Raw genomic sequence first — 22,700 nt, 5'->3', positions numbered from 1 at the left:
AATAAAAATAATAATTAATTATAAATCCTTAATTTGCTTAATCATGCTTAGTTGGTTAGCTGCTGCTACAGTGCATCTGAAAAGTATTCACAATTACAGCCTCAAGTCTTTTTGAGTATGAGGCTACAAGCTTGGCACACCTATTTCTTCTTACTTTACTCTCAAGCTCCATCAGTTTGGATGGGGAGCATTGGTGCACATCCATTTTCAGATCTCTCCAGATGTTCAATCAGGTTCAAGTCTGGGCTCTGGCTGGGCCACTCAAGGACATTCATTTACATTTTATATTTATGGCATTCGCAGAGCGACTTACAAAACTTACATTTACAGAGTTGTCCTGTAGCCACTTTGTTATCTTGGTTGTGTGCTTAGGGTCATTGTCCTGCTGGAAGATGAATCGTCACACTCAGTCTAAGGTCCAGAGCACTCTGAAGCAGGTGTTCATCAAGGATGTCTCTGTACATTACAGCATTCATCTTTCCCTCAATCCTGACTAGTCTCCCAGGTCCTGCCACTGAAAAACCTCCCCACAGCATGATGCTGCCACCACCATGCTTTACTGTAGAAACGGTATTGGGCAGGTGATGAGCGGTGCCTGGTTTCCTCCAGACATGATGCTTGCCATTCAGGCCAAAGAGTTCGATCTTTGTTTTATCAGACCAGAGAATTTTGTTTCAGATGCCTTTTGGCAAACTCCAGATGGGCTGTCATGTGCCTTTTACTGAGGAGTGGCTTCCATCTGGTAACTCTACAGGCCTGATTGGTGGAGTGCTGCAGGGATGGTTGTTCTTCTTGAAGGTTCTCCTCTCTCCACAGAGAAATGCTGGAGCTCTTTCAGAATGACCATAGGGTTCTTGGTCACCTCCCTGACTAAGGCCCTTCTCCCCCGATTGCTCGGTTTGGCTGGGCAGCCCACTCTAGGAAGAGTCCTGTTGGATCCAAACTTCTTCCATTTACGGATGACTGAGGCCACTCATTGGGATCTTCAATGCTGCAGAAGTTTTTCTGTACCCTTCCCCAGATCTGTGCCTCAATACAATCCTGTCTCAGAGGTCTACAGACAATTCCTTGGACTTCATGGCTTAGTTTGTGCTCTGACATGCACTGTTAACTGTGAGACTTCATAAAGACACGTGTGTGCCTTTCCAAATCATGTCCAATCAACTGAATTTACCACAGGTGGACTCCAGTCAAGCTGTAGAAACATCTCAAGGATGATCAATTTTGAATGTAATAACAAAGGCTGTGAATACTTATGTACATGTGATTTTTTTGTTTTTATTTTTAAGAAATTTGCAAAGATTTCAAACTTCTTTTACATTATCACTATGTGGTATTGTTTGTAAAATTGTGGAAAAAAGTGGAAAAAAGTGGAGTGGTGCGAATACTTTGTGGATGCACTGTATGCTGACAGACAGGATTAACCAATCAGGACTACACAAGTAAAGTGGATCTGGGCTTATATGATAAATTGTTATCTTCTCCTATTACTGACATGTTACTTTAATCATTTCTGTGAAAATGTAATAAAGATTCTATGGCAATGTTATTAAAAGGGTATGATATGTTGACAATGATTACTGCATTGATTAAATAAGAAATGCGCATTGTCACAGCTCCTACTGAGATTTCATCAAATTAATTCCTGAGAGCACTAATGCCAAAACATTTCTGAATATTTCTTTGTCAGTTCAGCTGCAGCAGTAAGGGGTTCATTTTCATCACTGTTCCAAGACTGAGAAAAGTGATCCCATTCATACAGCACAGTGTGTGTAGAATATAGCCAGTCAACAGGACAGCTTTGATGACAGAACATGTAAAACACTATTGATTGTTTGATAAATTATTTAGAAATCAGTCACACTCCTTCCCTGACTTCCTGTTTTATTATGTGAACATATGGAATAAAATCTTGATTCATATCATTTCATGGGCTCTTTAAGGACATTGTACAACACAAAACACGTCCAATACAAGTTTTTCCTCTCACCACCAGCAGAGGTCTCTGTTGCTCTTTTTTTGCAGTTGCTAGTGTTTCTTATGGTGTGTATGTAAATATCCTCTTTAATTTAGAACAGTCAAAAGTGCAAAGATTCTGGGAACTGAAATATTATAGTACATTTTTGTATTGTGAATGCTTACCTTTTCATCATTCCCTGATCTTCCTGAAGACTCATTTTAGAGGTTCTGATTTTCTCACATTTCCCTGACAAAGAAAAGTCAGATTTCCTTCAGTAGGAACTTAGCTTGATCCTGGAAAGAAACAAACAGGTAATATAAAATAACCTTTCTGGTTTGTACAGTATCATGTAATTAAATTTTTTTTTTCTCTATAGCCTCCACTTTAGCAACAAGGGAACGTAAATGATATCTGAGTTTTAAAACAGGTAATCTTATGTAAACGGAAAAGAAAAACTTAACCACCACACAGTAACCTGGAATCTTTCCTTTTAATCAAAAGCCCTGAGGAATCAGTTACTGAGCTCTAGAGGGAAATAATTCAGTTCAGTTCTTTGTTAAACTTACATCCCGAATTCCGGAAATATTGGGACATTTTTTAAATATAAAATGAATAAAATGAAATCTAAAAGAATTTAAGAGCCAATATTTTATTCACAGTAGGACACAGATCACATAACAAATGTTTAAACTGAGAAATTTTACACTTTTATGTACAAAATGAGCTCATTTTAAATTTGATGCCGGCTACAAGTCTCAAAATAGTTGGGCGGGGGCATGTTTACCATGGTGTAGCATATCCTCTTCTTTTCAAAATAGTTTGAAAATGTCTGGGCATTGAGTTTATGACTTTCTGGAGTTTTGGTGTTGGAATTTGGTCCCATTCTTGCCTGATATAGGTTTCCAGCTGCTAAAGAGTTCATGGTCGTCTATGGTGTATTTTTTTGTTTAATGATGCACCAAATGTTCTCTATATGTGAAAGATCTGGACTACAGACAGGTCAGTTCAGCACCTGGACTCTTCTACTACGAAGCCATGCTGTTGTAATAGCTGCAGTATGTGGTTTTGCATTGTCCTGCTGAAATACACAAGGCCTTCCCTGAAAAAGACGTTGTCTGGAGGGAAGCATATGTTGCTCTAAAACTTTATATACCTTTCAGCATTCATAGTGCCTTCCAAAACATACAAGCTGCCTGTACCGTATGGAGTTATGCACCCCCATACCACCAGAGATGCTGGCGTTTGAACTGAACACTGATAACACTCTTTAGCTCAAAGGACACAGCGTCCATGATTTCCAACAAGAATGTCAAATTTGGACTCGACTGACCATAGAACACTTTTCCACTTTGAAACAGTCCATTTTAAGTGAGCCTTGGCCCACAGAACACACCGGCACTTTTGGACCATGTTCACATATGGCTTCCTTTTTGCATGATAGAGCTTTAGTTGGCTACTACATATCTGCATATGGCACAGCAGATTGTGTCAACAACAGTGGTTTCTGAAAGTATTCCTGGGACCATTTAGTAAGTTAGGAATGTCGAAGAGTGATGCAGTGTCGTCTGAGGGCCCAAAGAACTTTGTTGGATGCCCGTGGTCTTCAAGACCTCAGATGACACTGCATCACTCATTCTCTGAATATTTAGATTGTTATGCCCTATAGATGATGAGATTTACAAAGCCTTTGCAATTTGATGTTGAAGAACATTATTTTTAAAGTATTCCACAATCTTTTTACACACTCTTTCAAAGATTGGAGTGCCTCTGCCAGGGGTGTCACTAGGGCTCAAGCCCCGAATGATTTTAATCTAGCCTCAAATGTTTTATCCCGAATTATGTCTAGGAGTTTAGGTGAAATGTGATAGGAATCAAGTAAATGTTGATCGCTTTAGTTGAGCACTGTCGGCGTTTACATTATGTGATTTTGACTGACATCTCTCCCTGCTCGCACACACACACACACACTCACACACACACACGGTGTGTTCGATTTGAAGCGTCAAAATACCACGAAAGTGTGCGCTGGAATATGCTCTAGAACCGCTCTTGCGATACACCAATCAGTCTGCACAGCACCGCTTCAAGTGGAACACACCTATATACACACCATGTCACTAAAATATCTTACCGTCTTTGAGCATGACAGCAATTTAAAAAATTTAACTTTTTGGCAGAACATGAAGAAAGGTACTGTTTATCTTTTTCGAAACCATCCCAACAAAACACACACTCAGGTGCAAATAACATATTTTACAAACCATAAACATAAAATTACATTTTACCCTGTGGTCCTGTTCATTTTTTGGTCACAATTTGTCGGTCAAACCAGAGCAAAAACGAGAACCATAACAGTTTAACACAATTATTATTTCACTGTCAAATTGCTATGTTCTGTTTTTTTTTTTCATATGCAACCAGCACCGTTTTGTTCTATTATTCTCAATCATTTCAACAAGTTGAATATTAAATGTTATTTTTCAGATAATAGCCTTACAATCTAGCCATGAGGGTCACAGTCCAGTGAATTCTGTGCCGGTCCCAAGCCCGGATAAATAGAGAGGGTTGCGTCAGGAAGGGCATCCGGCGTAAAACATTGCCAAATTTAACCATGCGAATCGTCAGTACTCTAAATTTCATACTGGTTTGGTCGAGGCCCGGGTTAACAACGACCGCCATCGGCGCCGTTGACCTACAGGGCGCTGGTGGAAATTGGGCTACTGTTGGTCGAAGAAGTACAGGAGGAAAGAGAGTGCGTAGACAGAGAGAGAAGAGGAAAGGTAAGAGTGTAGGACTGAGAATAGGAACTCTGAATGTTGGTACTGTGACAGGGAAAGGTAGAGAGCTGGCTGATATGATGGAGAGAAGGAAGGTGGATATACTGTGTGTACAGGAGACCAGGTGGAAGGGTAGCAAGGCTCGTAGTATAGGAGCAGGATTCAAGCTGTTTTATTATGGGGTGGATAGTAAGAGAAATGGGGTAGGTGTGGTCCTGAAGGAGGAGTTTGTGAGGAAGAGTGGGAGAGTGAGAAGAGTGTCAGACAGGGTGAGGAGTCTGAAGTTAGAGGTTGAAGGGGTGATGTTGAATGTTGTTAGTGGTTATGGCCCACAGGTAGGTTGTGAGTTAGAGGAGAAAGAGAGATTCTGGAGTGAATTAGATGAGGTGAGGGAGAATATTCCCACAGGGGAGAGAGTGGTGATAGGAACAGATTTTAATGGACATGTTAGTGAGGGGAACACAGGTGATGAGGAGGTGATGGGCAAGTTTGGAGTTAAGGAAAGGAACCTTGAAGGACAGATGGTAGTGGACTTTGCTAGGAGGATGGACATGTCTGTCGTTAACACTTATTTTCAGAAGAGGGAGGAGCATAGAGTGACCTACAAGAGTGGAGGTAGGAGCACACAGGTAGACTACATCCTATGTAGAAGAGGCAATCTGAAAGAGATTAGTGACTGTAAAGTGGTAGTGGGAGAGAGTGTAGCCAGACAGCATAGGATGGTGGTGTGTAGGATGAATTTGACAGTCTGTAAGCAGAGGTCAAAGATAGAGATGGAGAAGAAAACCAAGTGGTGGAAGATGAAAAAGAAGGAATGTTGTGAGGAATTTAGACAGAAGTTGAGGCAGGCTCTGGGTGGTCAGGTAGTGCTGCCAGATGACTGGGAAACTACAGCAGAAGTGATCAGGGAGACAGGAATAAAGGTGCTGGGTGTGTCATCTGGAAGGAGGAAAGAAGATAAGGAGACTTGGTGGTGGAATGAGGAAGTTCAGGATAGTATTCAGAGGAAGAGGTTAGCCAAGAAGAAGTAGGACATGGACAGGGCTGAAGAGAATAGACAGGAATACAAGGAGTTACAGCACAGAGTGAAGAGGGAGGTGTCTAAGGCCAAGCAGAAGGCGTATGATGAGTTGTACACTAGATTAGACACTAGAGATGGAGAGAAGGACTTGTACAGGTTAGCTAGGCAGAGGGATTGAGATGGGAAGGATGTGCAGCAAGTTAGAGTTATTAAGGATAGAGATGGAAAGATGCTTACAAGTGAGGAGAGTGTACAGAGGAGATGGAAGGAGAACTTTGAAGAGCTGATGAATGAGGAAAATGAGAGGGAACAAAGAGTAGAAGGGGTGAACTCTGTGGAACAGGAAGTAGATAAGATTAGAAAGAATGAATTCAGGACGAAGTCTGGTCCTGATGACATCCCGGTGGAGGTCTGGAAGTGTCTAGGAGAGGCAGCAGTGGAATTTTTAACTAGTCTGTTTAACAGGGTTTTAGAGAGTGAGAAGATGCCTGAGGAATGGAGAAGAAGTGTATTAGTGCCGATCTTTAAGAATAAGGGTGATGTGCAGAGTTGCAGCAACTATAGGGGGATAAAGTTGATGAGCCATACAATGAAGCTATGGGAAAGAGTAGTGGAAGCTAGGTTAAGGAAGGTAGTGGAAATGTATGAGCAGCAGTATGGCTTCATGCCCACAAAGAGCACAACAGATGCAATTTTTGCTCTGAGAATGTTGATGGAGAAGTATAGGGATGGTCAGAGAGAGTTGCACTGTGTGTTTGTAGACTTGGAAAAGCGTAGGACAGGGTGTCAAGAGAAGAGCTGTGGTACTGTATGAGGAAGTCAGGAGTAGCAGAGAAGTATGTCAGAGTGGTGCAGGACATGCATGAGAGGAGCAGGACAGTGGTGAGGTGTGCTGTAGGTCAGACAGAGGAGTTCAGAGTGGAGGTGAGACTGCATCAGGGATCGGCTCTGAGCCCCTTCCTGTTTGCTATGGTGATGGACCAGTTGTCAGAGGAGGTCAGACAGGAGTCTCCTTGAACAATGATGTTTGCAGATGACATTGTGATCTGTAGTGAGAGCAGGGAGCAGGTGGAGGAAAACCTGGAGAGGTGGAGGTTTGCGCTGGAGAGAAGAGGAATGAAATTCAGTTGTAGTAAGACTGAGTACATGTGTGTGAATGACAGGGAGGGAAGTGGAACAGTAAGATTACAGGGTGAAGAGGTGAAGAAGGTACAGGAGTTTAAGTACTTGGGGTCAACAGTCCAGAGTAATGGACAGTGTGGGAAAGAGGTAAAGAAGCGAGTGCAGGCAGGTTGGAATGGGTGGAGAAAGGTGTCAGGAGTTCTGTGTGATAGAAAAATTTCAGTGAGAATCAAGGGGAAGGTGTACAGGACAGTGGTGAGACCGGCCATGCTGTATGGTTTAGAGACAGTATCACTGAGACAGAGACAGGAGTCAGAGCTGGAGGTAGCAGAGCTGAAGATGTTGAGGTTCTCTTTGGGAGTGACACGGTTGGACAGGATTAGGGACGAGTACATCAGAGGGACAGCTCATGTTGGACGTTTGGGGGACAAAGTTAGAGAGGCCAGGTTAAGATGGTTTGGACATGTCCAGAGGAGGGAGAGTGAGTATATTGGTAGGAGAATGTTGGACATGGAGCTGCCAGGCAGGAGGAAAAGAGGAAGGCCAAAGAGGAGGTATATGGATGGAATAAATGAGGATATGAAGCTAGTGGGTGCAAGTGTTGAGGATGCAGAAGATAGGGATAGGTGGCGACCTCTGAAGGGAAAAGCCGAAAGAAGAAGAAGAAGATTCAGATAATAGCCTTACATTTAATATTTAATGTTAACACAGCTGATAAATGTCAGCTAACAAATGTATGTTGTTTCAAAAAGAAGGCCCTGTCTCTGATTCTGAAAACCCCTGACATATAGGACCCTTCTGAATATTGCCCGGAATATCATTCCATACTCAAGACATACAAAAGCCTTCTCAGCACTATAAACACTATGGTAACTGACCGTTTTGCTCAAGTCCATGTTCATGTCAAATCATGTTACAGACCTGATGTCGATTAACTTCATTAGTTGCTAGATGTTCTCCCAGCTAAATCTTTTCAAAATATCTTACTTTTTCAGCCCTTTGTTGCCCCCGCTGCCAACTTTTTTGAGACCTGTAGCCGGCATCAAATTTGAAATGAGATCATTTGGTAGATAAAAGTGTCAAATTTCTCAGTTTAAACATTTGTTATGTTCTCTGTGTTCTATTGTGAATAAAATGTTATCTCCTGTGATTTGAAAGTCTTTTAGTTTTCATTTTAATCAAATTTTTAAAAAAAAAATAAAAATAAAAAAAACATCCCAACATTTCCAGAAACCAGGTTATACATAATACACTATTATAGTTATTAATAACTGACACTAAATTAACATGTTAATCTAAAATCACATCAAATCAGGTAATTGCATATAATTTCTGTATGAAAATTTGTGAGGAGTTGCATCTGGTATTAATAGGAAATGTGTTTATGTACTGTATATTCAGTGCCCCTTTATATAATATCAAGTACAAATATCAAGGTTTATATTTAATAAATAGCAAATACTCTATCGATATATGTGTGTGTGTATGTATCTATGCTAAAAAGTTATTTTACTTCCGCCATATTTATTACAGAGCTCTAATCCTCTTCAGGAAATTAAAGCACAGTTCTCCTGTGGTTTATAAAGCAGGTGTAGGCTACACTCAGATATTTATCTGACTTATGATGTAAATTACTTTATTATTCAGGACAGAATCGTTAAAAATCATTCTTGCTTGTGGTGTATGAGATGTTCCGATCTGAAACTAACGGTTTAGAGTCTTGTAATGTGGCAGGAAAAAGTACAAATATTGAGTGTGATGAAGTTATTTCTTCAAGCAAAAACAACTTTGGGGACTTTGGGGGGTTTTGGGAAGTGTGTCATAAAACAATTCACATTCCTGTGTACCTCTCCCTCTTCAAGGAGGCAATAGTGGAACTATCTTCTGGATCTCACCAAGAATTTACATTCTTTTACCCTTCAGGTTCTAATCTCAATGAATACTGAAAAATTATGATGATATACTTACTGTATGATGTTATTGATGTTTAATGTCACTCTAAAGGTCATGGTGCAATTGGTGAAAAAGGTCTAATTTCCAAATCAGAGTATACTAAAGTTTACACATAATCTGTACTCCTGCTCGAAATATGTCCTTATGGCCTTATTTAACCTGCTCTCAGGTCACGAGACAACAGTCCGAACTATGTCCTTTACAACCCATTTGTGACCCATCTGGGTCCCAAAACTAAAAGTCAGATGTGTCCCTATGACCCGACCAAAACCAGGCCTTCTGTGGACTCACAGATTTTACGACCCTTTGTCTCTCTTGGGTATATAAGGTGCATTGGCAAAAGACTCAGGGAAGCATCTGCATTCAGAACTTCCCACACTATTATTGTGTGTCTCTATTCCCAGGTATGACTTTAACTCTGTAACTTGTGTTTTTCATACTATGCTGCTCCTTTTAATTGTTACTGTGTTTGGTATTTTTCTAACTGAATAGGCTGATTTAAGTGGAACCTGCCTGGCAAAATAAAATTGTTAATTTTGACTTATTCTGAGCCTATGGAAAATCATTATTATACACCTCTTTAATCTTAGATTGTGAACTTAAATCGGAATGGAGAAAGCCTAGGTTTATGTTGGAATGGAGTATCCTCGACTTAAACTTGAATGGAGAAACCCAGGTTTAAGTTTAAATAGAGTTATGTTCAATCAATTCAGTTTCCTATCTCCTTAATAAATTTAGAATAGTCAATCTTCTAAATCGTGATCAGATTATACGTATATTAATTATTGATTGGAGTCAGATTATCATTATAAACAGAGTTCAAAGAATGAAGCCAAATTCTAACAAATGAAGCAAACTCTTCTAGAAGCGCAAAGGGCACGAGATCCCTTCACCCATGCCGCTGGATTCCGGTGTCCTTACAGTCTCTCCGACATTTCAGCATTTCAATCTAAAATGGCGCCGTGTGTGGAATCTAACCACTGCTGCTTTATTACTGCTTTATTAGAGAGAGAGTGAGAGAGAGAGTGGACATGTGTCAGGAATTATTATACTGAATATTAATCTTATTCTCTCTGTAATAAACAGCTGTAATCTTTCCCCGTATGTAATAAAGCCCGCATGGAGCACAGGTCTGTTCACTTCCCTCAGGATAAGATGCTGCGTTACACCGCGATATCCGATAAACACAACAATAAACTGTGGAACACAGAAATGTTCTTCTTTTACTAAATAATCCTAACAGTCACAGATTACAGCTTTATATTCATGTACTCACTGTGATTTTATTCCACAAAGAACTTCATGTTTTTACTCTTCACTAAAACAACCTGCTGACTTTCACTTTCACTTCTAACTGATACGCAGAGGAAAAGGAGGAGTTTCAACCAGGGGCGTTTCTAGGATTTGGAAAACATCAGGGGCGGAGCCCGAAACATCGGGGGGTAATTAGGGAGAGGGGGTAAGCAAGGATAACACGTTTTGTAAGGGCATTTATATGTAAAATTGTTTAATAATAAACACAAATGAACACAAACAGTATGAAACTTTAGAAAATTTCATTCAGTCTTTTTTCTGACTCCTCCCATCATTTCAGAGTCTTGCTACTAAAAAAGGAGTTCATTAAAGTCACTCCATTTTCTCTCTCACAGGTATACCATGCAATATTATCTCTTATACAGCTTGTGTGTGAAGCAGTGTCGTGTAGATCCTTTATTATTATTATTATTATTATTATTATTATTATTATTATTATTATTATTATTATCATTATTTAACTCATCTCATCTCTCCTGCTGCTTGTATCTTGTCTACTTCATGCTCTTGGTGACTTTTTTATCCTAGTTCTTTGAGGGTGCAGTATGTGGTTTTTCATTGTCCTGCTGAAATACACAAGGCCTTCCCTGAAAAAGAGAGAGTATCTCCGAGACTGGACTTGAGTAAAACGGTCAGTTACCATACGAGTATTTCTAGTGCTGAGAATTCCTTTATCAATAGACAGAACAGCTGAATGATGGAGTCTGTTCTGGTCCATTGTTCACCTAAGTCATGTCTGTATTTTAACTTAAGTACTGCATTAGGTGAATAATAGTTTTTTTTTGTACGTCTTGGGTATGGAATAATATTCTAAAGGGTCCTATATGTCAGGGGTTTTCAGAATCAGAGACAGTGGGCCTCCTTTTTCACACAACACACATTTGTTAGCCGACTTTTATCAACTGTGTTAACATTAAATATTAGAAATTAGACTTTTATCTCAATAATAAGATTAAGTGTTTTTTTTACCGTTCGTGGATTCTTTAGCTAAAATTCCCTAAACCGTTTCCTATTCATTTTCAATGTTAGTGCTAAACCACTACGGCTGCGGTATATTTTCGGCCGCTGACCCACTGCTGGCGCCATTCTGTGCTTCTGCGCATGCGCGCGCCGTCATAGTACAGTCACTGATCGACCGCTGTCCAGTTCATTCAGCAGTGTCCACTCCTCGGTTACAGGTATGTTACTTTACACCTATGTTACTGTACTTTAAAATTACATTAGCTTGTGTTTGTTTTTTGTTTTTTTTACAGTTAATGCCCAAATTAGCTTCTCTGCCTGAAGAATCATCGCCGTATCAGTCACTGTTCGTGAATAATTAATGTAATCGCTTAACTATAACTCACGAGCTTGACTTGAATATGTGTTTGTGTTTTTCATGCTAAAACATATCGATTATGATTTTTTTCTCTTCCGTGTATGTATGTTATCTCTCGTTATTTAGCTCTTTATCGTCTTTATTGTCTGGTGAATGAATGAACGGTGGTGTTTTTACTTCTGTTTTTGTTTGTTTCTTCTTGTTTTTTTTTTCATTCTAATACGCTGATAAGCGAGACAGTTTGTTTATTTCTGTTTAACGAATTATTATTATTATTGTTATTATTATTATTATTTTGTAGTGTTTATCAGTTTACATCTATTGCAGTATTTTTAAATGACGTTAATTTTGTCCTATTGGGAGTGATTGCCCTATTGGTTGCTTTCATGGTCAAATTATTAATGATAATGATTAATATTTTGTGCTTTTGTATTTAATGACTGTAAAAAAAAAAACACAGTTTTGTATTTCAAGTTCTAGAAAACATATAGAATGCTTTTAATGCTAATGAGGTTACACTCTCTATGTTAATGAGTGTCTGACACTTAAGTGTCTGAAACTCTTTGTCTGTGATGGTTCTGATGGCCCACTGCCCTTCACACTTTAGTCAATCAGTCACTCCTAGGTGATAAACCACTAGGTGTGAAGGACTGGTCTGAGAACAGTTGTTAAATGCCTGATAATTAAATCATGCGATTAAGCTTGGACCGGGGAGGTCAGGGTGCATAAAGAAAGTCCTTTAATGTTTTTTGTAGTGATTATTGTAAAATTTTGTTTTAAAACAGACATACCAACATCTAACAGTTTTCTATGTTTTCTGTCTTACAGATCACCATGCACAAAAAAGCTGTGTTTTTCCCAGGATGCGTTAAGGTTGTGTTCGGTAAGGGACCAATCGGATATCTCCTTCAGGAGCCAACCAAGGAGACCAGGCTGATCAAAGACAACCCGTCTCTGCAGGACAAGTCGGCACCGAAGGAGGAGGAGCTTGTCAGACGAAACGCTCTTGCTGTGGTCCGTCAGAGAGACAGTGATGCCTCTGATAAAAGAGAAGTTTTTGGCGAATACATCCTGCAGTTTGGAAAGTACATGGGGAAGTCTTTCTGGTGGCTGCTTGAAAATGACATTGGTTACACAATCTACCTGATGAAGAACCTTCAGCAGGAGGAGGCTGCAGGGGTCTTTATGGCCGAGGGACCCAGCAAGAGCAGTCTGTTAACCCTTGTTAATTATGCCCACAGCTTTGAAGAAATCCAGTCTCTTCTTAGCTACGTGTCCAAAAATCCGGGTGTGCCGACAGCATCAGCAGAGGGTGACCAGCTGGTTGGTTTCGGCACTCGTGCCAAGAGTACATGGCGGGAGATTTGGGACAGCGGGGCTGATGGGTATGCTTCGTTTATAATGGGGGCAACTTGTGTCTCAGGGACACGGATGTACAGACTGTAGCAATACCTCCGGAACCAGATGAAGTCAGCCCATCCGCTGATAATTGCTTTGGGAAGTTTGATCAGCGGTCTCTATAATGGCCGATCTAGAAAAGCTGATCAGATGACGCAATATTTATTTTGTGCGCTGCTAAAATGGCTTCACCGGTCTAGCAATTCTACCTAGTGTGTGAAAAAGACAATACATTAGCAATCTGCAACCTGTGTAACAACCAAATTCCACGAGGCAGGAATCACGAACCTCATCAGACATTTGAAGGTTAGTCACATAAAAGAATATGAAAGTTGGCTAGCGCTGAGAGAGAGCGGGAGAGTTCAGCAACTGAAGCACCACTCACTCAGCTGACTGAGATCTCTCTCCGCACGCACACACACACAGGCCAAAGTACCACAAGAGTGTGCTGGAATATGCTCTAGAACCGCTCTCACGATACTTTAATGTCCTACATCTGTCGGTCTGTCTAGCGCCACTTTCACACCACGTGACTAAAACACCTTACACCCCTTGAGTGCGACGCCAATTAAAAAAAAACACAACAATCTTATTATTAAGATAAAAGTCTAACTTTTAATTTTAATCAGTTGATAACAAATGTATGTTGTGTCAAAAAGGAGGATTCTGATTCTGAAAACCCCTGACATATAGGACCCTTTTGAATATTATTCCATACCCAATATGTACAAAAGTCTTAAATTAAATAATCCTAAAGATAGATCTAAATAAAATATAAACTGTTAAAGCACTAAGACATTACAGTCTGAACATCATGACTTTCTATTATTCACCTAATGCAGTATTTAAGTTAAAATACAGACATGACTTAGGTAAACAATGGAAAGCAAAAATAAATTAAATTCTTCAGATATATTTTGTATATATTTTCAGATATATTTTGTATATATTTTGTATTTATATTTTGTACATATTTTCAGATATATTTTGTATATATTTTGTCTTTATTTTAATGTGTATTAAGTAAATTAGTGTTTAAAGTATGCAATATGTATATATGTTCAGTGTGTGTTTTTTCACAATTGCTTTTCGTGTTGATTGCTTTTTAGTGTTTAAAATGTCAAAGAAATAAATTGATTGATAAACACAGATTTCTTTGGTTTTGTGTGTCTCTACTTACAGAATTCATTATATATTAAATGTGTGTTTACATAAACTCTTATGAACTGCATGCTGTCTTCGTGCTTATAATTCACAAAGACGTATGCAGCATTTTTCGTAGTATTGCAGCAATTTTTTCACTCAGTTAAAAAGGGGTTTGAACCCCATTCCTGACAAACATTTTAATAAATTTAAATTGTTCGTAACATGAATTTAGCACCTGGGACAGCAGCAGAAAAGCTTCAGTTTGATTGGCTGGCACTGAATGTCAGCTTTACACATTCTCGTGTGCCACCTCGTGTTTTTCAATCTGAATTTTAGGTTTTTTTTAACCTGGATTCTAATACCTGAATTTTTTTCAACCTAAATTTGTGAGTTTTAAAAATAATGAAGATTGTATTTTTTGTAAATACTGTAAGGATTTTTTTCATTCAGATCAAATTGCAAAGCAGAAAAAATTTAAACTTTTGTGACTAGTTTTTGTTCAGTTCATGTGATTCAATATGTTATTTTGCTTTCAGGAATTTTGGCACTATTATACTTCCATAGAATACTTTCAAGTCATCATTGAGTTAATAGAGATTGTTCAGATCTTATTTGCACCAGTTATTTCTTTGGCAACTATAGCAAAGATTGCGTTGCTTATTAACCAGAATTCGAGTAATGTGAAACGGTTATTTCCTAAGAACCATATAACACCAAAGTGACATTATTTGATAAATATTCCAGGACAGATTAAAGATTTAGGTCCAATGCTGAGGCACATGTGTAATCTAGCCATGGGGGTCACAGTACAGTGACTTCTGTGCTGGTCTCAAGCCCGGATAAATAGAGAAGGTTGCATCAGGAAGGGCATCCGGTGTAAAACACTGGCAAATTTAACCATGCGAAACGTCAGTACTCTGAATTTCATACCGGATCAGTCGAGGAAATGAGGATATGAAGCTAGTGGGTTGAGGACGCAGAAGATAGGGATAGGTGGAGAGAGATGATTCACTGTGGAGACCCCTGAAGAAGGTATCAAGGCAGGATACACCCTGGACGGAGTGCCAACCCATCACAGGTCTCTGTCTCTCTGTCTGTCTGTCTGTCTGTCTGTCTGTCTGTCTGTCTATCTATCTATCTATCTATCCACTCTCTACACCCCCCCCCCCTTCTTTAAATAGGTTGAGACAGTGGTAGGTGAAATGCTTAATCTCTCCATCCATTCTGAAAAACTGTAAATAAGTTTAAAAATATATGAATAGATATTTAATAACATATTATTAACACTGAATGAGTTTGTTTGTGTGTTTCGACACTCAGCTGTTTCTGTACTTCCACGGCGTTTCCTTTTATTAATTATTATGTCTTAAAAACGAGTTTGACCTCCATTAATAATATAAAACCTATAAAAATATAAAAGTGAAAAATGCTGAGGCTATATTAAATGTCAAAATAATATTTTTAAAGAAATATATATATTTTTTTCTAAATAAATGTTCGTCACGAACCGGAAGTTGGACAGGACTTTTATTTGAGTAGTGAAGCGACGGGAGCCCGGAAGTTGATTTTTTTTTATTTACTCTCCTGTGAGAAGATGGCGGACATGGGCGAGCTGTTCGGCAGTGATGGAGACAGTGATAACGAACAGCGAGGTAAACTTTTATTCCACTTCTCCTCCTTTATTCAGATGAACTCTGGGGTTTGAGCTGTTTATCCGCACCGGTTTGGGGTTTTTTCTCGGCTTTAGTGATGAATGTAGTGAGTTGTGTGTGAGAGATTAGCGCGCGGACATTACTACAATAAAACATCCATAAAATTACTTTATATCCTTTTTACGAGTTCCTTCTTCATCAGAGGGAAAGCTGGACATTTCACCATTAAACCACCCCCACCGTGTGTTTCTGAGCCACACTCAAACCTTAAAGAATTATTTCCATTTATTTCCACGCCGCTTGTTGTTTAATCCTGCATTCTGATTGGTCAGAAGGTTTGATGACGTCAAACTAAGCCCCTACATGATACTGATCACAGGTTTATGTTCACGCGCGCTGTGGGATTTATAAAGTTGTTTTTTATGTAAGGAGATGTTTGTAGGAGTCTCCAGTGTTCTTTTTAACACGTCGGAGGTAAAGCTGTGAATCTTCAGGAGAGAGGAGTTTACACTCAGAGTGACCTTTATAAACTAAACTGAATGAAATACTGTGTGGTGTTTAATACAGGACAAATGTCATTGTTGATAATCTGCTGTGGTACAAGAGGAAGAAAACACTCAGGGACATGCTGCTGTACACCACTACATTACCCACATCCTGCTAACTCTCTCTCTGCCTCTCTCTCTCTCTCTGCCTCTCTCTCTCTCTCTGCCTCTCTCTCTCTCTCTGCCTCTCTCTCTGCCTCTCTCTCTCTCTGCCTCTCTCTCTCTCTGCCTCTCTCTCTCTCTCTCTGCCTCTCTCTCTCTCTCTGCCTCTCTCTCTCTCTCTGCCTCTCTCTCTCTCTGCCTCTCTCTCTCTCTCTGCCTCTCTCTCTCTCTCTGCCTCTCTCTCTCTCTCTGCCTCTCTCTCTGCCTCTCTCTCTGCCTCTCTCTCTGCCTCTCTCTCTCTCTCTGCCTCTCTCTCTGCCTCTCTCTCTATCTCTGCCTCTCTCTGCCTCTCTCTCTCTCTCTCTCTCTCTGCCTCTCTCTCTCTCTGCCTCTCTCTCTCTCTGCCTCTCTCTCTCTCTGCCTCTCTCTATCTCTCTCTCTCTCTCTCTCTCTCTCTCTATCTGCCTCTCTCTCTCTCGCTCTCTCTCTCTCACACGCTCTCTGTCTGTCTGTGTCTGCCTGTCTCTCTCTCTGCCTCTCTCTCTCTCTGCCTCTCTCTCTCTCTCTCTATCTGCCTCTCTCTCTCTCTCTCTCTCTCTCTCTCTCTGTCTGCCTCTCTCTCTCTCTCTCTCTCTCTCTCTCTCTCTCTCTCTCTCTCTCTCTCTCTCTCTCTCTCTCTCTCTCTCTCTCTCTCTCTCTCTCTCTCTCTCTCTCTCTCTCTCTCTCTATCTGCCTCTCTCTCTCTCTCTCTCTATCTGCCTCTCTCTCTCTCGCTCTCTCTCTCTTTCTCTCTCTCTCTCGCTCTCTCTCACATGCTCTCTGTCTGTCTGTGTCTGCCTGTCTCTCTCTCTGCCTCTCTCTGTCTGTCTGTCTGTTCCTCTCTCTGCCTCTTTCGCTCTCTCTCTGTCTGTCTGCCTTCCTATCTCTCTCTCTCTCTCTCTCAGATTCCGGTTCCGGCTCAGGTTCTGGTTCTGACTCGGAGCAGGAGCGTCCTCGCTCAGTCAGTAACGCCTCAGGCAGTGGGAGCGACAGGGATCAGGACGACGATGATGATGATGATGAAGATGGTCATGATGGCGGAAAGCCGAGCAACAAAGAGCTGTTTGGAGACGACAGTGAAGACGAGCAGGGCAGCGACAACCAATCAGAACACTCAGGGAACGACAACCAATCGGACGTCAGCGAGCACTCGGAGGCGGAGCAACACAGCGGCTCAGAGGGACATCACGAGGAGGAAGATGATGATGAAGCTCACAGGTGAGAAATCCTCAACATCACGTTACAGCGTCCTCACTGCATATTTACAGCTGTGTCATGTTCAATACTGACCAGTCACAGGTCAGATCCAGGGAGCCCCGCCTCTGGACCAGGAAGCCCAGCCTCTGGACCAGGGAGCCCCGCCTCCGGTGCAGGGAGCCCCGCCTCCGGTGCAGGGAGCCCCGCCTCCGGTGCAGGGAGCCCCGCCTCCGGTGCAGGGAGCCCCGTCTCTGGTGCAGGGAGCCCCGTCTCTGGTGCAGGGAGCCCCGTCTCTGGTGCAGGGAGCCCCGTCTCTGGTGCAGGAAGTCACCGCTCTGGGAGAGGAAGCGTCACGCCGATGTCGGACCACTCAGATGGAGAGGGGTCAGTGAGAGATGCTCTCTCAGGAGATGAGAAGTGGGGGGGTGAGGGGAAAAGGGGCAGCCCACAGTCTGACCAATCAGAGGACGAGGAGAAGCAGCGCAACTCGGACGAAGAGCGGGATCACTCCGACGACGAGGGGCGGGAACACAAGTCTGGTGGGTGGAGCCAAAACATCATGTCTATATTAAGGATTTACATACAGAAAAATAATTCTTTCTTTCTTATCTGCTGTTTCTGTTCTTTCTTTGTCTCTCTGTCCTTCTTTAATTTTTCTTTGCACTCTCCCCACCTTTCTTTCTCTCTCTCTCTCTCTGTCTGTCTGTCTTCTCCCCCTCTGTCTCCCCCCATTATTTATCTCTTTTTTCCCCAAATCTCTGTGTGTCTCTCTCTCTCTTTCTCTCTCCCTCTCCCTCTCTCCCTCACTCTTCTTTCTCCCCAAACCCCCACCCCCCTCAGGTTCAGCTAAAGGCAGTGACAGTGAGGATGACTTTGTGGGACTGAAGAAGAAGAAGAAAATAGCGTCTGATTCAGACTCGGACAGTGACGTGGGGACACAGAGAGGTAAAGATCTCCATCCTTCTTCTCCTTCTTCTTACTGTTACTAGTGCACTCCTCTGTGTTGTCATGGTAACCTCTTGTCCATCCCACTCTCATCCTGGTTCCTGACAACAATCAAAACTCTGCATTTGAATTTAATCCACTGTTCGTTAGATCCTTTGTCCGGTCGTATCACCCAGACATCCGGTCTGATCACATCATCCCCTCTTTAGTCACATGACATGCTGCCGTGGATCCTGATTGGTGCGTGTTTGGTGTTGAGGTTCCTGTGTGTGGTTGTGTGTTCAGGTAAGAAGACTGCAGCAGACGATCTGTTTGGAGAAGCAGATGACATCTCATCAGACAGCGATAATGAGAAACCGCCCACACCTGGACAACCTCTGGTGAGACACCTTCACACACACCACACACACCTGAAAGTGATGACAGGTGATGAAGATGATGATGATGTTGGTGCAGGATAATGAGGAGGGTATGGAAGGAGAGCAGCAGGAGGAGGAGCCGCTTCCTGAGACCCGGATAGAGGTGGAGATCCCTAAAGTCAGCACAGATCTGGGAAGTGACCTCTACTTCGTCAAACTGCCCAACTTCCTGAGTGTGGAGCCGAGGTGTGTGTGTGTGTGCGTGTGTGTGTGTGTTTTAATCTTTTTGTGTCAAAATTACATAGAATTTACACACAGTCTCTCTCTCCCTCCTTCTGTCTCTGTCGCTCTCTCTCTCTCTCTCTCTCTCCCTCCCTCCTTCTGTCTCTGTGTGTGTCTCTCTCTCTCCCTCTCTCCTTCTGTCTGTGTCTTTTTCTCTCTCTCTCTCTCTCTCTCTCTCTCTCTCTCTCTCTCTCCAGGCCGTTTGATCCTCAGTATTATGAGGATGAGTTTGAGGATGAGGAGATGTTGGATGAAGAAGGCAGGACCAGGCTGAAGCTGAAGGTGGAGAACACTATCAGGTGGCGCAGTCGCCGTGACGACGAGGGGAACGATATCCGCGAGAGCAACGCACGTATCGTCAAATGGTCAGACGGCAGGTACGAGGTTTCGCTTCTGTTTAGAACTCCATATGCAATGGGTCTGCTTATACCAACAACCAGACATACCCTGAGTAATCGCCCACGTTGTCATGGCAACTGTTTACATCATCAGTCAATCCTGATCATTACTGCAATTTGTTTTTATTTTATTGTTAATAACATTAATAATAATGTGTTACCCTGTCTCTCTGTCTCTCTGTCTCTCTCTCGTGTGTGTAGCATGTCCCTACACCTGGGTAATGAGGTGTTTGATGTGTATAAAGCTCCTCTACAGGGAGACCACAATCACCTGTTCATCAGACAGGGGACAGGACTCCAGGGTCAAGCCGTGTTCAAAACCAAGCTCACTTTCAGGTAGGGGTCAGTACCGAGAGTCAGGTAGGGGTCACTCCTGAGAGTCAGGGGTCAGTACAGAGAGTCTCCTCTCACACCGGAGACTCCTTCCTTAATGTCACTCTAAATAAATAATCCTCTTATTACTTCACTACATCAGTGATTGTTTATAAACCTGTAATAAAGTGGAGAGTGTGCTGTACACAGCCCTGTTACTATGGCAACGATATCAGAACAAATGTGTTGGATTAATCATCACCTTCTGACCAATCAGAGAGCAGAATCAAATTAAAAGCTGTGTGTGTGTGTGTGTGTAGACCTCACTCGACAGACAGTGCCACTCACAGGAAGATGACCCTCTCTCTGGCTGATCGATGCTCCAAAACACAAAAGATCAGAATTTTGCCCATGGCTGGACGAGATCCAGAGTCTCAGAGGAACGAGATGATAAAGGTCTCTCGCTCACACACACACACACACACACATACACTCTCTCTCATATATATTCTCACACACACACACTCTCTGATATACTCTGTCTCATATATATATATATATATACATACACACACACACTCTCTCTCTCTCTTATATACGCACACATATATATATATATACATACACACACACACACACACACACACACACACATACACATACACGCACCTGGACCCGAACACACACGCTCAGGAATGAACTCTCTACCTTTTTCGGAGTGCCAACCCATCTTACACTCTCACACACACCACACACACTTACACTCTCCCTCACACATGCACCTGTACCCGAACACACACTCAGGAATGCATGCTCTCCCTCTCTCTCTCTCTCTCTCTCTCTCTCTCTCTCTCTCTCACTCTCTCTCTCTCTCGTTTACAGAAACACACTCAGTAGGTGCGTTTACTTGGACACTTGTAATCCGATGGTAACAGGACTAGAAGCACAATCAGATTAAAAAAGTGTCATGTAAACACGTCAATCGGATGGAATTTGCCACATCCAATTAAAATTTCAATCAGATGGTAAGGGGTGGTTTAAACCATTTTTAGTCCGATCGAGAGGACATGGAAACACTTAATCAGATGGAATATGTTCCTGGACAGTTCTGCGCATGTGCAATGATCTATGACGTACAGACTTTGATATGAATGACGTACGATGTACGGACGTTTTCGTGGACTGTGCATATGTCAAAAGATCTAATCCGATTCTAATCATGTGTCATGTGAACGCGCATAACAATCTGATTACTTTATACCGCGTTCATGTAAACGCTGCGATCGGATTTGTCAATCTGATTGAATTCAGTCCGATCTGATTAAAAGGTGTCCATGTAAACGCACCTAGCGAGATGCAGTACACTGTTAATAAGGTAAAGAGTAATATGAAGAGAACACTGTTCTGCAGGAAAAGGGGGGTGGGGCCAGCCAAGAGACTGATTAGAATGGGAGTTGTTCTGAGCGATCTGATTGGTCGTTTCTGTTTGGTTCATTAGAGAAGATTGAGCGCTTTGAGACGTTACTGTTTATGGTTTATCTGTTGTTTGTGTATTAAACTTGGGTGTGTGTGTGTGTGTGTAGAAAGAGGAGGAGAGGTTGCGGGCGTCTATCCGGCGTGAGTCCCAGCAGAGGAGGATGAGGGAGAAGCAGCACCAGCGCGGCCTGAGCGCCGGATACCTGGAGCCTGATCGCTATGACGACGAGGAAGAGGGAGACGAAGCCATCAGCCTCGCTGCCATCAAGAGCAAATACAAAGGAGGAGGACTGAGAGGTGACACAAACACATACCCCTTATAGCCACCAGTTTAGCATCATGGAGTAAAAGCATTAGCATGGTGCAGTGATTATAACAAGCTCTGTGTGTGTGTGTTCAGAGGAGAGAGCGAGGATCTACTCGTCTGACAGTGATGAAGGCTCTGATGATGATAAAGCACAACGCCTCATGAAGGCCAAGAAACTCGACAGTGATGAGGTGAGGGGAGTGTGTGTGTGAGAGAGAGCTAAAGAGAGAGCTAAAGATTCCTGAGAGTGTGTGTGGCATACCTGTGTGAGAGAGAAAGAGAGACAAATATACAAGAGAGAGTGAGTACCCCTCTCTCTCTCTCTCTCTGTGTGTGTGTGTGAGAGTGAGAGTACATGTATCTGTATGTATCTGGCCAGCAGGTGGTGGTGTTGGACAGTTTTATTCCCTACACACACACACACACACACACACACACACACACACCTGCAGTAATAATCCCCTGGTGTGTTTCTCAGGAAGGAGAGAACTCGGGGAAGAGGAAGGCCGAGGACAATGACGACTCGTCCACCAAGAAAGCCAAGAAGTACGTCATCAGTGATGAAGAGGAGGAGGAAGAGGAGGAAGACTAGTCCATCACTTATTCTCTTATCCTTTATTCTTTTATCCTTTATTCTGTGTTTCTGTCCTTCTTTGATGGGGGGGGGTGTTTTATAGAGCTGCTTCAGTGGGAAATAAAGAAACAGTTGACCTTGAGTAACTCTGCTGTGTGTTTGTCTCACACACACACACACACACACACACACACACACACACACACACTCCTCTCCCTGTAGGAGAGATCCTCATCAGTCTCCTCCTTCATCATTGTGTTTCTGCTGGAGTTCTCACATCTTCACCACATCTGTCTCTCTCTCTCTGTCTCTGTGTCGGACTCTCTCTGTCTCTGTCTATCTCTCTCTCTGTCTCTGTGTCAGACTCTCTCTGTCTCTGTTTTCTCTCTCTCTCTGTCTGTCTCTGTGTCGGACTCTCTCTGTCTCTGTCTATCTCTCTCTCTGTCTCTGTGTCGGACTCTCTGTCTCTGTTTTCTCTCTCTCTCTGTCTGTCTGTGTCGGAC

The 22,700-nt window shown here is 42.1% G+C and overlaps 2 protein-coding genes across 3 annotated transcripts in view; one reads left to right on the top strand and one right to left on the bottom strand.

Annotated features, from left to right (window-relative positions):
* The window catches only part of LOC131351568 (NACHT, LRR and PYD domains-containing protein 3-like), a 65,534-nt gene extending 55,334 nt beyond the window's left edge, over nt 1-10,200 (bottom strand). Inside the window, exons 1-2 of the mRNA XM_058386986.1 lie at nt 10,110-10,200; nt 2,143-2,253 (exon numbers count right to left, since the gene is read on the bottom strand). Coding sequence (XP_058242969.1) covers nt 2,143-2,177 — 35 coding nt within the window. The 5' untranslated portion in view covers nt 2,178-2,253; nt 10,110-10,200. The remainder of the gene's footprint in view (nt 1-2,142; nt 2,254-10,109) is intronic.
* Nucleotides 10,201-15,559: 5,359 nt separating this feature from the next.
* On the top strand, nt 15,560-22,339 carry leo1 (LEO1 homolog, Paf1/RNA polymerase II complex component). 2 transcript variants are annotated; one of them, XM_058387447.1, is made up of 12 exons: nt 15,560-15,661; nt 17,253-17,565; nt 17,647-18,083; nt 18,385-18,489; nt 18,775-18,869; nt 18,946-19,094; nt 19,328-19,507; nt 19,730-19,864; nt 20,161-20,296; nt 21,424-21,613; nt 21,717-21,814; nt 22,102-22,339. In XM_058387447.1, the coding sequence occupies exons 1-12, from the start codon at nt 15,604-15,606 to the stop codon at nt 22,213-22,215; spliced, it is 2,010 nt and encodes a 669-aa protein (XP_058243430.1). In that variant the 5' UTR covers nt 15,560-15,603; the 3' UTR covers nt 22,216-22,339. The 2 variants fall into 2 exon arrangements, with proteins under 2 accessions (XP_058243430.1, XP_058243429.1); XM_058387446.1 differs by having other exon boundaries at nt 17,641-18,083.
* The last annotated feature ends 361 nt before the right edge of the window (nt 22,340-22,700 follow it).

Source organism: Hemibagrus wyckioides, linkage group LG04, assembly GCF_019097595.1.
Source record: "Hemibagrus wyckioides isolate EC202008001 linkage group LG04, SWU_Hwy_1.0, whole genome shotgun sequence".
Lineage (NCBI taxonomy): Eukaryota > Metazoa > Chordata > Actinopteri > Siluriformes > Bagridae > Hemibagrus > Hemibagrus wyckioides.
This window is presented reverse-complemented; position numbering and strand designations above follow the sequence as displayed.